The sequence below is a fragment of the Dreissena polymorpha genome, chromosome 3 (assembly GCF_020536995.1).
Source record: "Dreissena polymorpha isolate Duluth1 chromosome 3, UMN_Dpol_1.0, whole genome shotgun sequence".
Lineage (NCBI taxonomy): Eukaryota > Metazoa > Mollusca > Bivalvia > Myida > Dreissenidae > Dreissena > Dreissena polymorpha.
This window is the reverse complement of record NC_068357.1, coordinates 68,225,531-68,244,011: the sequence shown is the minus strand read 5'-3', so window position 1 is coordinate 68,244,011 and position 18,481 is coordinate 68,225,531. Positions and strand designations below refer to the sequence as shown.

Genomic DNA, 18,481 nt, shown 5'->3' with positions numbered 1-18,481 from the left:
GGTCACGGTGACTCGAAACAGTGAAATGATTTCCTGATGATAACTCAATAATAATTAGGCCTATGATCATGAAACTTCATAGGTACATTGATCATGACTGGCAGATGACCCCTATTGATTTTCAGGTCACTAGGTCAAAGGTCAAGGTCACAGTGACAAAAAATGTATTCACACAATGGCTTCCACTACAACTGACAGCCCATATTGGGGGCATGCATATTTTATAAACAGCCCTTGTTTATTACTTTTGTGTGACTTGACCACATATTAATTTTCTTTAATTGATTAAGACTTTCTTATAATATGTGTTTTGTTGTCATGAACAATTAAGCAAATCAATATAACATTACAATACATTATTTATCATTAATGCAAATATAAATGAATATTAAATGTTCCTTAACAATGTTCTACAGGCCTTTAAAACTGTTATTTCTGTCACAAAGAGCTGTCAAATAAGGCAATTGCCCTTTTACAGTATTAACATAAAAACTACAACATTGTCTAAACACCATACTGTTTTGTTCACAGTTAAATTTAATAATGTTTTAAGTGAGAAGACCTTTATACAATTGCTCCAATACATGAGTGTTTTGTCATGCAAGATACCTGTTCGCCTATAAAAAAAATTGATAACTCAATGCAAAACTGTATGGTATAAATTACATTTTTGGTAGGTATCTCCGTGTAGTATGAAACTTTTACAACTGCTTTACCTTAAATACGACATATATTTGTTGGATTGGAACCTTGTCATGTATTTGTTGATTTTTAATAGGGCATTTTGAGTGGTATCCTGATGCCACAGTGAAGCTCTTCGAAACAATATATATTTCAAGGATAATCACATGCATAATTATTATTGGGCTTTCTACTCTTATGCCTGGTACCACAAAAGATGCCAATTCTGTCACAGGCAAAGACAAACTATGTAGTAAGATTATACCCTAAACCAATAACTTGGGATTTAATTTTACCTCCTTTCAGTAGATTTTCTCCTTTCCAACCAATAGTCCTTCACTTTGCAGGAACTAGTTTAGGTGGTAGGGCATTTTCGTCCCCTTGATAGTATCCAAAGGCAAACCATTGAAAAACACAACTTTATCAGTTATATTTATGCCCCCCTTTGAAGAAGAGGGGGTATATTGTTTTTGTGTGACAAAAAATGTATTCACACAATGGCTGCCACTACAACTGACAGCCCATATGGGGGGCATGCATGTTTTCCAAACAGCCCTTGTATAGGGTTGTCTTTTGTAACAGTGCTTTTTACATTACCAACACATTACCTCTCCTACTCATAAAAATTGTGAACACATTTGTATCAACAGTTTTGAATTGAGTTTTCAAACTTGCAGGGGTGTATGAATCTATAAAAAAAAAAGCCCTTCACCGCAGGTGACAAAATCCGTTTGTTCTTATTTACTTTGTTATCCCGTAGTTTAGCCTTATCACAGTCACCTTTAATAACAAATTATTAATTGTTTTCAAATCACTTAGGAATATCAATCAATTCATTTTAAAATATCAAGAATTGACACAGTCAAGTCACATCACATCCTGACAAGGTGTAGCACAAAATTCAGACAATGACTGTTCTGAAAAATTGGCCAAATATTTTTTATATCAACTTCACCGGGACCAAAATTACCTTTGGAAAATTGAGATGGCTGCTGGAATTTTTACACCCCTGACTTGATATTGTCCTGTTTGTCTGCATCTCCAGTAACAGTGTTCCAGCATTTGGTTGTAGAATTTGGTCATGTAGTATAGATTATTACACCATTTCATTGTGGAAATAACTGTCTTGCAAATCTACGGATTTAAAAGCAATTTGTTGTTGATCACTAAGTATTGAATTTATTAGATTCTAAGAATACAATATTTGATAGTGTGGAAATCCGATGCATTCATGATTTATTATAATAATGTTGTGCGAAAATCTTGATGGCTTCAATTAATCAATTCTTAGTGTGCTCTTTATTGTTTATTATTTATGTGTTTCTGCTAATTTGTATGTACTAAATATTGTTTTTGTTGATTGCTCTGACATCTGTCAGTTACATTTTTGTCTTTAGTTGTTGTTATTTAAACATATTCTGTGAGCAACTTGTATGTTTAAAAAACACAAGTTATATAAGAAAATATGACATATAATTACAAATAATAGATAATTAATATATTTTTCATTTTGATATTTGATATTTCATTTGATATTTGAATATGTTCACAGTTTACAAATGAAACGTCTAATTTGTTGATCATGTCTGTGATCCAGAAAATGTTAACAATTTACTTGGAAACAATGAATTAAAATTTTCCTCCCTAATAATTTATGAAACACCTGCATGCATATAGTTCTTCATATTGACAGATGTATATATATGTGAATGCTCATGACTGGGGAAAGTGGATGTGTTGGGAATGAATAGTTTAACTGGTTTAAGTGCAAGTTTGCTCTGTGGAAGTTTAGTTAGCAAGGATTTATAATGTACTTGTACTAACTGTAAGTAATCTTATAATCAAATAATAACATGAAAACCTTCTAATTTTATTCTGGTATTTATTAGAGCTGTATTGATTCACCCATCATTCGATTCGATTCGATTTCGATACCAAATGGTCCGATTAGATTATTTTCGATTCGATTCAAATTAAACTATTTACTGATTATTTTGCAAACTATTTCCTGTTTGGTTTGTCCAGAGCATGAATTTATATGTTTGGTATTTGTTATTAACTTATTATGTTGTACATTTAAAGTGTTAATTTTGAAATAAAAAGTTAAAAACGCAAAATTGTTTTATAAGTATCAAATTTATGAACAAAACTTCCTGTTGAGTTATTCTTAAATAACATCAAATACACAAGGTATCAAATGTGTTTAACAGAAAAAAACATGTAAGTATATGAACAACTTCCAGTTGACTTCTTAACAGAATGCACACAGTTTAGTAATCAAACCATATGGGTAACTTACGTCAACAAAACACGTTTTGCCCCGAAATGTTCCCATACTTTTGATTTTAATTTTGACAGTGCGTCTTTCGGCGTTGTTGAAGAAGCCATTTTACGGGCTGATTTAATGCTCAGCATGTTATTCATTCATTCATTGGATGCCATATTGGCTATTGACCAATCACAGGACGTATAACAAATGACAAGCACGTTTAGAAGACGGATTTGGACAGTAAGGTTTAAAATGCGGATCAATCGGGATTGCAGTGAATCGAATCGAAATTGGCCGTATTGGTATCGAAATTGAATCGGCGGCGTTGAACCGGTTTTTCAATGCATCGAATCGAATCGTTACAGCTCTAGTATTTATATATACCCCGAGAACAATCTGATCTCTCAACATATTTAAAATAATTAATGATAATTATACATATACATGTACATGTAGACACTTATTATAAGCAGACTGTGTACAAGACAACTATTACGTGCTTATATTTTGATAGACATGCGACTAATGTTTAGGCTCACCTGAGCACAACATGCTCATTGGGAGCTTTGTGATCACTTTTTGTCCATCATTTGTCCTGTTGTTAATTTGCCGCCAGGGGGCGTGTCATATTTTCTTACATGGCTGTAGCACTCTATAAGTGATTTGTCCCAATGATATCTCAGCAGACTTCGAAAAAGTGGTTCCTGTTCGTTGAAAAATCACAGACATGCTTAGGGCATTTTATCCAAAAAGAAAATGTTGTCCTAGTTTGAAATCTGTGTGTATGGAGTCAAAACCTAGGTCAAGATGTCAAGAGGTCAAAATACGAAAAAGCTTGTGAATACTCAAAAGGTTAAATTTCTAGGCAGATCTTCTTTAAACTTGGACAGAGCTTTTTTCCCAATGATTTCTTGATTGAGTTTCTATAGGTTCACATGGGATCAAAAATTATGACAATAGGTCAAATTTAAGAAAAAGATTGTTAACACTCAAGAGGCAAAATTTATTGCTCAATATACATGAGAGCTTTTCAGAACATTTGTCTCAATAATATATCAGCTGAGTTTGAAACTAGATTGCATGGTGCAAAAAATAGGTCACTTGGTCAAATTCAAGAAAAAGCTTGTGAAAACTCTTGATGCCACATTTATGGCCCAATCTTCATGAAACGTTTCTGAAGATTTGGTCTTATGAATTCCCCCCAAGTAAAATATGATTTTATTCCATTGAAACTCATGCCCACACTATGGCAGGACGTCTTTCCTTATATCGCTATAGTTCAATCACTTGAACAATCTGGAAATCACATTATAAGTCCGCTCATAATGAAAATTGATGAGAACATTAAAAACTGTTTTGTTGTTATATTTTGACTGAGTTTAAAAAAAGATTACTGTTTGTTCTAAAACATGGGTGCCAGGTGTTGGGACATTTTGTTGTGAAACCTAGTAAACACTGCCGGCTCAGAACTGTAAGTTTTTTGGGGTCTTAGGTGAGTGTCATAGGATGTATGGCCCTCTTGTTTGTAAGTTTCGGGCAGAATTGAATTTTCTATCTAGCCTCTTTCTGCTCAATCATTAAGGCCAATTTATAAATTTATAATATTTACTTACACATTGAATTTTGTTCATAACTTTGAATACACAGTAACTATGATATAATTCAAGTTTGTTTGTTTGTGATTTTGAGGGTGTTTGGGTTATGTTTGCACATTTGTTTTTTTGTTAATAAATAATCATGTCCTGTTTTTTGCATATGTAATTTAATGTTCTAGTATGTGCACTTATATGAATTTTTTGTTGTTGTTCCTTGTATTTAAACTTAAATATGTCACCACCATGAAGTGAAAAAGTGTAAAATGTTTTTTAATTATTTCTCAAGCGATTGAATTGAAACTTCAAATATGTTATCACTTTGACTTGTACATATGCAAAACACACTTTTAATGTGCAGTTTCAATTCATTTGGTGTGCTAATTTAATTAATTACATGGGAAAAGGTAACATACTGTTTGTAACCATTCACCTTGTATTTACATTTGCAATTTAGATGCACAACTAGCAATCTGACATTAAGAAACTATAAGCAGTTTTGATAAACATCATCTTTTCTTGAATTAATTCTTTGGGTTTATTAAAATATTATCCTATTTGCAGGTATGCGACCGAAGTCAATGGATTTAGACCAGCTGGATCTTCGAAAAGTAAAAACTATATCACCAAGAAGGACCCAGTCCACCTTTGTTCGCAACGACCCGATTACAGATGAGGATGGCATGTTGACTGGTTTGAAGGCTCTTCCGCCATTGACAGAAGTTTACAATGAACATTTTTAAATGCTTTTGTACTGTCTTCTTTGTTTTCATGTTTATGAAAACTACAGTCTTTAAATTCATTTGAAGTAAAAAAAATGTCCACTTTGAGGAAGCTGGGGTATTTTGATTTGTACCTGTTGCCGGGTAGGTTGGTTTGACTGTAGACCATTAATTTTGTTTCCATTCGATATCTAGAGAAGGCTTTCACAGGCAACCATACAAATAAGTATGATTGTAGCTAAATAAAATTTTATTTTAACAGATGAAACAGGGGCTTTGCACAGTAAATTTGTGTCCTCCTCACAATATCAAAGAATGCTTAGAATCATATAGACTAGCTTGCTAGTGAGTCTTTAAAAAAGGATCACACCTAATGATATTTAAATCAATGGATAAAAGTCAAGGTCACAGGCATAACTTGCTGTGAGTTTAGAGGGAAAGGGGGGGGCAAACATGTTTTACAAACATCTCTCATTGTATTATTAATCAAGAAATTTGATCTGATAACGGATTACATGTATTTAGTTTTTTCCATAATTAGTGTTAGAATTTTAGAATTTCATACATGACTGTGTTTTGTATTTTTCTTTACAATTAGTTTTTAAATAATGTTGTTGATTTTGTTTGTACAATCCAAAAAGTCTTACCAACCAATGATTTTTCACGAAAGAGTTCACCCTGTGATTTTTCAGCTGCCCTGGCATTTTTTTTGTCCGGCTAAATCCCTAGTATATAAGATATACTCGAATTTAAGTATGTGCACAATTCATTATAAGAACGAAAAATTAGTGAGTGTTATTTTACAGCATATTCATGTATTCATGGATATATAAATTGGATGAAGGGAACACACTTGTATCATGTGTGGCATTCAAACAAAAAAGGACAGTTCATTTGAATTGTAGGGCTAGAAACTGAGATTATTGGGAAAAAAGTAAATAAAGTCCAAATAATTAGGATTCTTGTTTTATATTTAGTCCTACCAATATGGAAAGGAGATTATTCTAGTTTGATGACTATAGTTATTCAAATATAATAGCATATTTTGTAGTGAAATATATGGGGAAATATCAGTAAGTTGCACTTTATTAATATAATGCTAAATGATCAAAAGTAACATAATGGAACAATTACTTTTCCAATTTAATTGGACACCACAACTTTGTCAGTTTGTCATGCAATTTTTCAATGAAATGAAATGACCAATTGCTGGATTTAATAAAGTTTTAATGATCCTAAATTTAGCTAAACGTCTATCATAATTATATATGTCCCCACTTTACTGGTAATTTGGCTATCAGTGTTTGTACAGTATAAACCTCAGAATTGCTTTGTTATTTATTGCAGAGTTTATTTAATTACTGTCTTAAGATTTTATATGATATATTCTTTTTTTATGCCCCCTTCGAAGAAGAGGGGGTATATTGTTTTGCACATGTCGGTAGGTAGGTAGGTCGGTCCGTCCGTCCACCAGATGGTTTCCGGATGATAACTCAAGAACGCTTAGGCCTAGGATCATGAAACTTCATAGGTACATTGATCATGACTCGCAGTTGACCCCTATTGATTTTGAGGTAACTAGGTCAAAGGTCAAGGTCACGGTGACCCGAAATAGTAAAATGGTTTCCGGATGATAACTCAAGAACGCTTATGCTTAGGATCATGAAACTTCATAGGTACATTGATCATGACTCGCAGATGACCCCTATTGATTTTCAGGTCACTAGGTCAAAGGTCAAGGTCATGGTAACCCGAAATAGTAAAATGGTTTCTGGATGATGACTCAAGAACGCTTATGCCTAGGATCATGAAACTTCATAGGTACATTGATCATGACTCGCAGATGACCCCTATTGATTTTCAGGTCACTAGGTCAAAGGTCAAGGTCACAGTGACTCAACTTAGAAAAATGGTTTCCGGATGATAACTCAAGAACGCTTACGCCTAGGATCATGAAACTTCATAGGTACATTGATCATGACTCGCAGATGACCCCTATTGACTTTCAGGTCACTAGTTTACTATATAGCCTTGCAGTATGCATAGATTAGTGTACAAGTAGTACTGCTTTGTTAGTTGTTGAATATTTTATGTTAAAGAATAAAATAAACATTAAATTGGTGGATTTAGTCAGCTGTATGGGGAGGAGGAGGCTGAATATATCCCGAAATTAGTCAGTGAAAACCAAGATTTGGTCAGGAAAAAGTCAGTGAAAAGTTAAGGGAATTTTATCTCATCAGGTTGGTGGCAACCCTGATAAACTACATAGCAACGTCATATTTGGCTTACTGGGGGGCATAGTGTTTCTCAAAGAAATCTTGTTTTCAAAAGTGTGTGCCATTTCACATAATTTTCAAGCAGATTGTGTGTTTAAATGCTGCTTGTTATCCACCATGTATTGTCTCAGCTGATATTTTTTTTATTTGTTTATCTACATATGTTAACTACTTACATGTTAAGCATGCATATCATACTTGTATTATGTGGCTGACATTTCATATGTGTATGTAACATACATATAATAATTTGTGCAGGCTTTAGCAGCCTATGCCTTAGCTCACCTTAACACAAAGTGTCCCGCGTCAACATTTGCCTTCAACTTAGTATTTCCCTGAAACACCCGGTGGATTTTTACCGAAATGTGCGTGTACCTTAATTAAAATGTTTTGTTTATAGTAATCTGTCAGAAAGAGCTACCGGTTTAATTGGGAGAAAGAAAGGTCACAAAAACTGCAGAAACGCTTGTTTATATGTTATTGGAAGATTGTCCCGAGATGAACTTATTTTGGATTTATATTCCATTATAAATGGCTTGATATTTGTGTTTTTGAGTTTGTTTTTTTTTATTCATCTTAGCATTTTGTAGATGTATAGATCTATTCAAATTATTAAAAAGCATGGATATATGTAATCAGATATTTGCATATGATTTAATTATGGACTTGATGTTTAGATTCAAATGTTAATTCAAATATTTGTTTTTGTTTGCTTTGTATAACTATGAAATTCAATGAAATGCCAGAAAACAACACTTTTTGTATTGACTCTATAATTGGTGTCTATATAAAAAACAATTTAATCACACTGTAACAAGGGCCCGTATTCACCAACCCATTCTTACACTTAAAAATAAAGAATGGACTTAGAACCAAGAAAAATACTTCCAGTGTTTGAATATATACAGGCTACGGGTGATTATGTCATTAACAAAATGTTCTACACAAAAAATGCTTTATATGGATGTGGTTATTGCCATGTTTAACTCAACATTAAAGAAATTCTTGAATATTCTTATGGAAAGAATTGTCTTTATTCTTAGACTAAAGTCTAAGAATTGTTTGGTTAATACGGGCCCAATGGTTATAGTGTCCTCTTTAGTTTAAGCAGACAATACGTGAACAGTGTTTGTGAAATCTTTATGAAACTGTATGGAAGAAAAAGGAATTTTGGTTTCGGCCGTAAATATTCATATTCTTTATCCAAATTGAAATATGTCTCTTAAAGCATCATGTCATAGGTGCTAAAGACTAACAATATTTTCAGCTTAAAAATGACTGTGTGTTTTATTACTATTTTTGGGGTTCCCTTGACAATCTTACTAGCACAGTAAAGTATTTGTATGAATGTATGCATGTTTGTGTTGTTACAGACATACATGTCATAACTGCAACAATGTCATGACCATGTCATGATTAACAGTGGAATTTGCAATCAATGTCAGGATTATCTTTTATTATATATACACTGTTAATGTCATGAACATTTTTTTTACAAATTATTTGTTATTTTAGTGTATTGGCAAAAAAAGAATGTACTCTTAAACAATAAAAAATGGCAAATAAATGTCTGCAGCAGATTATTAACCCTTTCCCCCATAAGCAGCAAAGTGAAAATGGCTTCTGAAAACAGCATAACCCAGAACAGCCTGCAAGTAACTCGCAATCTGTTCAGATTTTATGCTGTTGGCTGCTCATCAGTATCTAATGTTTGGAGATGAAGCCTTTACAACATGAATCTAGTAAGAAAGGATTTTTAATTAAATTTAACGTTCTAAGGGACTACAAATGAGTGAAAATACATATCTATGTGGGAAATGGTTAATTTGTAAGTGGTGAATCTCATGGTAAACCCTTATAATTGGCTATTTATTTCAGTACATATCTGTGTCATGAGCATGTCTGTCCACCATCATCATGTCAGTGTAATGTGTCATGCATGGGAAAGTCTCTGACACATAGAAATATGACACATGCACTGGCAGCATTGAATGACCTTTTTACAAAATGTTACGGAAAAAACTTACTAGAAGCTGTCTCAATAAGCCACTCATTGCGTCTAAACTAAGAATTTTAAACAAAAACAGTTTTACCATTTTTTACATAAACTTTACCTTGCCTCTTTTCATCGCCATGAACAGTTTATGCCTTTGAACTTGTTATAATGATTGTATACTGGTAATGTCATGAGTACATCTCATTATCATGACCCTTTGTAATTATTAGTCTTAGTCCTGATGAGTGAGTTGTTAAAATTTGATTACCTTGATACCTATTTTTCCAGTGTCATACTTTATGATTGCTGAGAATAAAACAATTCAAATATATCAGTAGTATTGTCGGTATAAATGTGCGTCCATAATGGAACCAACAGTTGTCATTTATGCATGTGTACTTTTATCAGTACACGAATATATATGTGAATCCTTAATGGCGTCAACAAAGGTGATATATACATGTGTACTCTGGTTCATTTCAAATTACATTTGTGCTTTGATTACTTAACTTACTTCATTTTAAAGATGCATACCACACATAAATCGTTTAATGTTGGTACATGTATTATGTGAAGACAATTTTAGTATCATAAAGTGACTATAGTTATAAGTAAATTAAATGGCGATGAAATGAAATCAAGGTACAAAATTGCTTTTATCTTTGTATAGATCTGATTCTGTGAGAGTTGTTAACAGGGTAGTCTTTTTCTTCTGTTTAAAATTAAAAATGGTAAAACTTACTTGCATCTTACATTTTATATATTACATCAGCAACTTACTTGATGTGTTGGTTTTGTTTATACTGGATGATCACAGTTTTACCTTGCCTATTTACAGAATTGACTGAGCTATGCTAATTACTAACTGATTTCCCCTATTAGAGGCAAAGTGACAATGGCTTTTGCAACCAGCATACTGAGGCAGTCTGTTCAGGCTTTATGTTGTTTGCTGCTCATCAGTAACTAAGGATTTAAAATGAAGAAAAAGCCCTTAAAACTTGAATCTAGTAAGAAAGGTTTAGTGCTGTTTGCTACTCATCAGTATCTAAGGGTTAAAAATGTAGCCTTTAAAATTTGAATGGAGTGAGAAAGGTCTTTAAATAAATTTAACCTTCTAAGTGACTACAAATGTGTCCAAATATGTATCTAAGGGGTAAAGGGTTAAGATTTGTTACCATTATATGCAGTTTAAAGTTTGCATGCAACAAGGACATAGTACGTCCTTAACAGCTACAGATATTCAATTCCAACTTTTCACATTTTTGGGGGATCATCATGCAAGGTCACAGGACACGCCCCATAACTCAGACCTGCAACTAAGCAGAATTATGCACGAAACTTTAAGTAAACCTTGTGTGCAAAAATGTATCTTTCGCTGACATAGCATGGAGTTGCATCGGCATCACATTTATTGTTTAAATATGTAGTCGTTCATCTGTAACTTGGCTTATACTATACAACTACTCCACATGTTCAACTTTAAATATATCTCTATGTCTAGTGACTGACAGAAACTGTACATCCTTTCAAAGCTTATGAATAGTCAATTGCTCTTGTTTCTGTATCTGCATAAAATAGTTATATTGCAACGCAGACTAAAATATACATTTCAGTTATGCATTTGCACAGCGCCATGATACAATATGAAATGTATTTGTATTTATGGTTATATTGATGTGATCACATGCCTATAAAACTTAAATAAGCATAGCTGATATTTTAAGTTGACATTCTTTTTAATAATGATAATGAATCACTTCTGATGCTGTACAAAGAGAAATTGCAACATGTTATTTTTTATTTATTTTTTGAAACTTTATTTACCAGCCCTTAATCAAGCCTGTTAAAATATTATCAATATCCATTGTATTTGCTGAATTGCATTTAGGTTTGTGCAATAGCCTTTCTGTGTCTGTTCTATTCAGCGTTCTTGGTGCATTGTTAGGTTTACTAGCTTATTTAGAAATTCTTTGATTTGCACTGAAGTTTGCATTAGAAATATTTATGTTTCATGTAATGCATTTCCAGATGAAATTATGTATCCTTAAGAACTTCTGAATCATTGAAGTTTATAACACTTGCATTTTTGTGAAATTATAAACCTTACTCATATTAAAAGCTGTAATTAAATAGCAAATTGATAGCATTTAATTTCATTGTATAACCTTAAGCAGTATAATTCTAACTCATGAAATCATGTGCTTTTATATAGAACTTGCATTTGATTTTGATGCTTAAGAGATAGGTACAAACTGGTTTATAAACCAGTAGGGTTAATAATTTATTTGTAGCATTATTTGATTGATTGTAATAAAAGGCATACTGTTATATAACATTTAGTGTCAATTCTTTGTGCTTAATTTCATTTTTTTAAATAACACAAGAAAGCAATAAACATGATATATATATAGAGAGAGATTATAGATTGTTGCTATAGTAAAAAAATAAATATCTTACATCTAAATTATACATGTGGCGGAAAATCCATCTTTTGGCACTGACTTCTGGTACTATATTTGTATTGTGTATCTTCTTTTAATTTTGGTTTGCATATCTAAATTAAATATTTATTTTTTTAAAGGTGCAGGATTTAATGGAAGTTCCTCCTTTTGAATTTTATTAAATATAATTCATCTTCATGGTCAACTGGTTAGGGCCTACAGAGCGGGAGATGGAAGGTTCCAATTTGAATTATTTTGAAATGGCTGGTTGCTGAGCCTGCTGGTTCTTAAATTTAGGGGCTCCTGGCATATAGGATAGGAACCAGGAGGTAATGTGACAAAACTTGATGGCTCTTAATCAAGTGGGAGGACACTAAAATAAACTTTACATTTCTATATAAACATACATGTTCTTAATGTTGATGGACATTCATAAACGTAATCATTGCACTCTTGACGCTGTGCAGAATAAGTCAGTTAACTGAGTTTTAAACGCATACACACATAACATGGGTGGAAAACATACAAGAAATCATTAAGAATTTGTATATTCAGGTTTAGCCTTCGTCATTCATTTCAAATTTTACAAGTAAGTGTTTATTGAGCTGTCTATAGGTCATATGTACACTATGTTACAAATAATATTTGACTGTCAAATGTATATTGGTTTAACGTTGTTGCTTATATTACTCTTGCACAGTATGTATGATAATTATATTAAATTTATGTTTGTTACTCTGTTCTGATAAATTAAAGAATTGAGTGAACAATGTGTTATTGTTTATAGCATCAGTGTTTTGTTTTTAATTTTACAAGTGTTACTTCGGGATTCAAAGCAAAACCTTCAAGATGTTGTGCCTTTATTAATAATGTGTTTGCCATTTCAGTGGCTTGATTGGTCCTTTTCAGCTCGGATACTACTTGAAGGTACGTACCTCGGGTACTCTTAAATATATACTTAAATGTATCCCGGGTACAGAAAATATACTAACACATACCCAGCCAATTTAGACTGTACCCGAGTTTTATTCCCGCCCTTAATCTGATGTCATTAAACGCAGTATGGAATAGGTATCAAAATTCTCTTTGAACAAAACCTGCCTCAACATGCTTTATTGGAGATGAGTTTCGATAATATAGAGGCCATTTAACAGAATATTGATATAAATATTAACATTAATTTAAAAAAGAAATAGCCAACGATGACCTATGTAGCTTTAAAATTCCTGGGTTTGTTTCAATATATTTTCCATACCCGGGTTACATTTAAGTAGACTAAAGAGTACCTGGTAGTACCCGTGCCGACAATGACCAATCAAGCATAACTGTATGCCATGGCCTATAATGAGATAGTAAAAATAGCATATTTTACAACTATTCACGTAATGAAACTATTATCGAATGTATATTGCAAAAAGACAACTGCATTAAAATAGGTTAAGAATATTGGGACACGCATTTTGGGACCAGTTTTGTTTAGGGTCGGTTTCGCTTGCTCACTACATGAATGGACACCAATTTAGTAGCTGAACGCCTATTGTGCAAGGTACGGTGTTTTTTTTACGAATATAGTCGACCAATGAGAATCGAATGTATTCATTCGGATCACTTTGAAAAAGTCGACGTAGTAAACGTCAAGTTCATTTCGCCAGGGATTAATTGATCATTTTCGCGGAATAAAATGTGAAATAAGTGATAACAATGGAAAGTAGACCTCAAAGGAAAATTTTAAAGTCACCTGTAGCGAAACGAAAAAGTCGGATAATTGCCAAAGACCAGAAAGTGAGTATTTTATATTTACTCTGTGACAGGTGCTTTCACTTTCATCTAGTCGTCGCCGTAAGGCAGGTGAGTGATAATTTGAGTCATTCATTCATCACCAAAATGCAACGACTCCTCTTGAAACAATTAATTTGTCATTAACAACGTGGTTCTCATTTTTGTCAAGAACGGTCTGATTTTAAAATGGAATGGTTGAGAGTCTAAAAGGGTGGACATTTTGCATAAAATTAAATGTTAAGTCTTACTCTTAGTTTGTTATTTTAAATGACAATTTAAGATGTTTATGGTGAATGTTGAAAGACCGCTATAGGGGTTCTAGAGAAACTTGGCACATTGTTACTTAATTTTAGATGGACATTTGTATGCATGCAGAGCTCCATATAAGGTTTTGTGAAATTCTTAAATTACTACCAGATTTTCAAAAAGAATTCTTAACTCTGAAATTTTATTCTTAACGGTACTACCAAGTTTTGGAAAATAATTCTTATTTTTTCGGAATGACCTAAAAATAAATAATAATGGTTATTTTCATGCAAAAAAAAATCAAAATAAACATACTAGCAACTTTATTTATACGAGTTCAACAGTGTCTTTTCAGTATTATACAAATTTTTTTTTCCAATACCTTCATATGCCCAAACTGTGTTTAGATTGCATGCCTTAGATGAATTTTTACATATTTCACATTTAAAACGGGTCTCCCCTTCAATCTTTTCAACGATTAGCCACGGGACTTGTCCCTTCCACTCGTTCAATGTTTTTTGTGTGTTTAAGTTTGGACCCGTCGTGTCGCGTTTGTGTTTAGCTTTTCCGACTGTGTCGGCAACTGAACATACAACATCGTATAAGATATTTTCTATAATGTCTTTCTAAACATTTAACTTCGGCTCACTTTGCGTACAATATGTTAAAAGCGTGTTTTGGACGCTCTGCAGTTTTTTAGGACGCTCTCTGGGCGTCGCCATTGTTTTTTGACAGATAGACTATATACGCCGCTTTTATTGGAAAAAATGCGCTTTGTTAAACAAACCCGATAACCATTCTATATAAGCACCGCAAAGATCTTTAATACGCGAAAAGAACTCAATAAAAATCGATACGAACCGATTTAAAAATAATATTCGTAACTTGATTTTGTAATTCTTAATGGTACGACAAGATTTTAAAATAAATACGTAACGGACTTGAAAATAATTCGTAATTACGAAAATACGACCCTTATCTGGAGCTCTGGCATGGTACATTTGAAAGACCTCCTTTTTAACCAGTGTTCCTACTTCAACATTTGTTCTTCAGTTTAGCCCCTGCAACACACTGTGCTGACCAGACCTGCAGTCCTACATCGACCTCATATCGTTTATTGTCATTTTGCAATAGCATTCATATAAGATCAACCTTAGTAAATATAATACTGGGCACATTAGTATCCTCAATTTGAAGCATTTGTTAGCAAAACAACAACAACACTTATTTCCCAATTTTATTCAAAACGCAGCAAATTTTCCCAAGCGAAAGGGACCCGACCCCATTCCCAAAATGGTGGAAAAAAAACACTGGAGTGATGTATTTGCCATAAGTGTGTGGTGTTGTGTGCTTTGTCACCTACAACAGTCACAACACTCAGGCCTTTTCTGCTCCATGTTGGGAAAACGCCACACTGGAATTTTGGGAATTTCGCGTCGTGAAAAACCCCATTTTGGGGAAAAAACGCAAAACTGGCTCAATTGGGAAAAATAATTTCAAGTAAATAGTGTTTCTTCTACATTTGTATTTCAAAAAAGCCGTTAACTGATAAATAACTATTTTGATAACATATTATTAAAATTTACAAAATATTATGAGCATGTGTGATAAGTGCAGGTTTTTTTAAATCTGATTTTGGGGAAAGGGCCTTGCCTGTTTTGAGGTTAAAACAAACAAACCGAGAAACGCCGGATTTTGGAGAAAATAATGAAAGTCTTAAATTAGAAATTTAACATATTTTACTGTTTTTAAAACAAATTCAAGGCAACAGCAGATAATTTAATTATGCAATGTTTTTCTATTTTCTACACTGGACCAGGTAAACTTATATATTTAAAGGTTTAAAAAAAATTATATGAATAATTATTACATTTGTACAATTGTTTGCACTATATTCATTGCTTTTTTCTTAATTAAGTAGGTTTGACAAGATTTAATTAAAATTGAATTGAGATATAATAATATAAACACATCTATCTATTTAAAAAAAAAAAATTTTAGGGGGAATTTTTCCCCCAAAAGGGGAAAAGAGTATACTTTTCAGGTGGGGGAATGCGGCTGAATTTCGGCCGTGAATTTTACAGATTGAGGGCCCTGTAGTTTGGTGTTATATAAGGTAAAAAAAACACCTGTATGAGTTTCTATGCATGAAAGTGACTTTATCTAATAATAGACAATGGGTTATAAATGACTTTATACCTGTAGCTGTTTTTTATGCCCCCGGAGCGATAGTTCGGGGGTATATTGTTTTTGGCCTGTCTTTCTTTCTGTTTTTCTTTCTGTCTGTTATTCTGTCCCAAAACCCAGGGCTTCCCCTGGCGATAAAATGTCTTTAGCCAAATTCGCATTGTTTTGGCAAAATTCTTCTATTTTTGGCTATTTTTTAAGTTTTAATGAAGAAAAAGTTGTAGCCAAATATAATTTTCTTTAGCCATATAGTTCAATTTGTAGCAATTGGCTAATTTGGCGAATAGCAGAGTAAGCCCTGTGTACAGTAAAGTTTTGCTATAACTTTTGAAATATTGAACATAGCAACTTGATATTTGGCATGCATGTATTTCTCATGAAGCTGCACATTTTGAGTGGTGAAAGGTCAAGGTCATCCTTCAAGGTCAAAGGTAAAAAAAAAGCGGTGCATTAGGGGGCATTGTGTTTCTGACAAACACATCTCTTGTTTAAAATATTTTGTTGAAGAGTCATAACTCATGAAATGACATAAATAAACGTTTAAAAAAAATAACATATGGAGGTGGCTGCCCTCCATAAGCTACCCCTAACAGTCTGGGTTGTCTGAAAAAAAATTCTGGAAAGCACTGTGATATATTATAGAGTTATTTTTAAATTATGTATTGATTGAAGCATTAATAGTGTTCTTAGATAAAATCAGCTTTGCAACTCCTCCTTTCACAATAACATATGCCAAAAAGTTCCACTTCCCTGTCATTTAAATGTTTCTATTACTATTTACCTGATTAGCCAGTGTGAGTGTTTCAGAACGATTTTACAAATGATGAGATCAGATCAGAGGATTTCTGGCTGAAATAACCCAGTTTGTTTACATTACCCTGCACCAGCCATTTAAATGTTAATCTGCATAAACATTATCCACCCACTTTTGATTTAAATGATGTGAACACAGGTTGGTGACCTGTTAACCTGAACAAGTGTGTGTAAGGATAGCTGGTTTTGAATTGCAGGGCATCTTCTCGCTCTTAATGGAATAAGTAGGAAGGCGGGATACCATACCATAACATTTTTAAAATGAGTGCATATTTGGTCACCCATCTTTTTCTTTTTTTCCGTCCTCCTACCTGACACTTTTAGAAAAAAAATCCGAAAATCATTTTAATAATTTTTTTGGCCTAAGAACAGATAAAGGACCTGTAAGCTGACCAGTTTGTTTCCAGATTTAATAGAGCCATGTTAGTGCTTGAATTTGAAAAACGTATCTTATATAACATGTGTATCCATTGACTGCTTTTGACAGCCTTGCTGCATTGTGCTAATGAATGCTGTTCTGTTTTATGATTACAAAGGGAAGAATAACTTACATAATTATGCAGACTGCTGGGGGGGGGGGGGGGGGGAGTTGTTAAACACATTTTATTGAAACAAATGTATTTTTGTAGCTATTTCTTTCAAGTTAGAAAAGAATTAAGTGATCATTTGCTTTACTTTTTTTACGGAAGTAGCTAGTATTTTGGACAACTTTTTTCGGAAACACAAAATTTAATTTTTAATGTTTCAAAACATTAAGAAGTAATATTATTGAGTTGAAAAGCTTGCCAGTCTGCTTTGAAGAATTTCCCCTTCCTTATAATGTCCTTAATTTAGCTGAATTTATTTGTTTGGTAAAATTCGTCTTTATTTGGCTTTTCTATTTGTATTTATGAAAGAAAAATTGATATCAGAATATAACACCAACTTGGTGAATTGTAGCCCTTGAATAATTTGGCAAATGGCAGAGGCACCCCTGCGAAATTCGCTCAATCCTTAGATTAACCACTAACTTGCATGTAATTAGTTAAATAATTGTTATTTTCACATTTTTGCAATACTTAACAATGTGACCCGTCATTTTAAGGCAGAGACATAGTCGCATAACAATGGTTTATTGTCTTCACTTGTAGTTTAGTCTTTAATCTTAAAGTTTGTAAAAAAAATGTTGTAAACTTGCCATAAAAAAGTGTGAGTCAGTTTTTAAGTTGTTTTATGAGTTTCAGATCTTGTAGTTTGGTCCATAATTAAGCCATTTAATGTCAAATGAGAATTTGAACACAATGCATTTTCTGAGGTTATTAGAGTGTTTCAAATTTCAGTTCCTTTATGGGCATGTTAATGTGGTACAGAGCTGATTTTATGAACCTGATGTAACAGTTGATAAACACATTGTTCCTGAGATTTGCTATTCACACCGGGCCAATGTTCCAAAATGTAAACATTGGCGAAGAATTTGCCATTGGGGAGCACTGAGCTATG

The 18,481-nt window shown here is 33.0% G+C and overlaps 2 protein-coding genes across 13 annotated transcripts in view; both read left to right on the top strand.

Moving 5' to 3' along the window:
* The window catches only part of LOC127874621 (pleckstrin homology domain-containing family D member 1-like), a 121,993-nt gene that overhangs the window by 47,311 nt on the left and 56,201 nt on the right, over positions 1-18,481 (top strand). For 3 of the 9 annotated variants that reach the window (XR_008047024.1, XR_008047025.1, XR_008047023.1), the window contains exon 15: positions 5,107-6,838. Coding sequence is in view for 2 of the 9 variants with exons in the window: in XM_052419076.1 (XP_052275036.1) it covers positions 5,107-5,285 (179 nt within the window). In the remaining 7 variants the exon portion in view is untranslated. Of the gene's footprint in view, positions 1-5,106; positions 9,108-18,481 lie in introns of those variants that run through there. The other 6 variants (XM_052419076.1, XM_052419075.1, XM_052419079.1 and 3 more) reach the window with 4 other exon arrangements.
* Positions 13,592-18,481, top strand: part of LOC127874620 (mitogen-activated protein kinase-binding protein 1-like) — a 126,120-nt gene continuing 121,230 nt past the window's right edge. For all 4 annotated transcript variants that reach the window (XM_052419073.1, XM_052419072.1, XM_052419071.1 and 1 more), the window contains exon 1: positions 13,592-13,759. In XM_052419073.1, the coding sequence (XP_052275033.1) occupies positions 13,679-13,759 (81 nt within the window). In that variant the 5' untranslated portion in view covers positions 13,592-13,678. The remainder of the gene's footprint in view (positions 13,760-18,481) is intronic.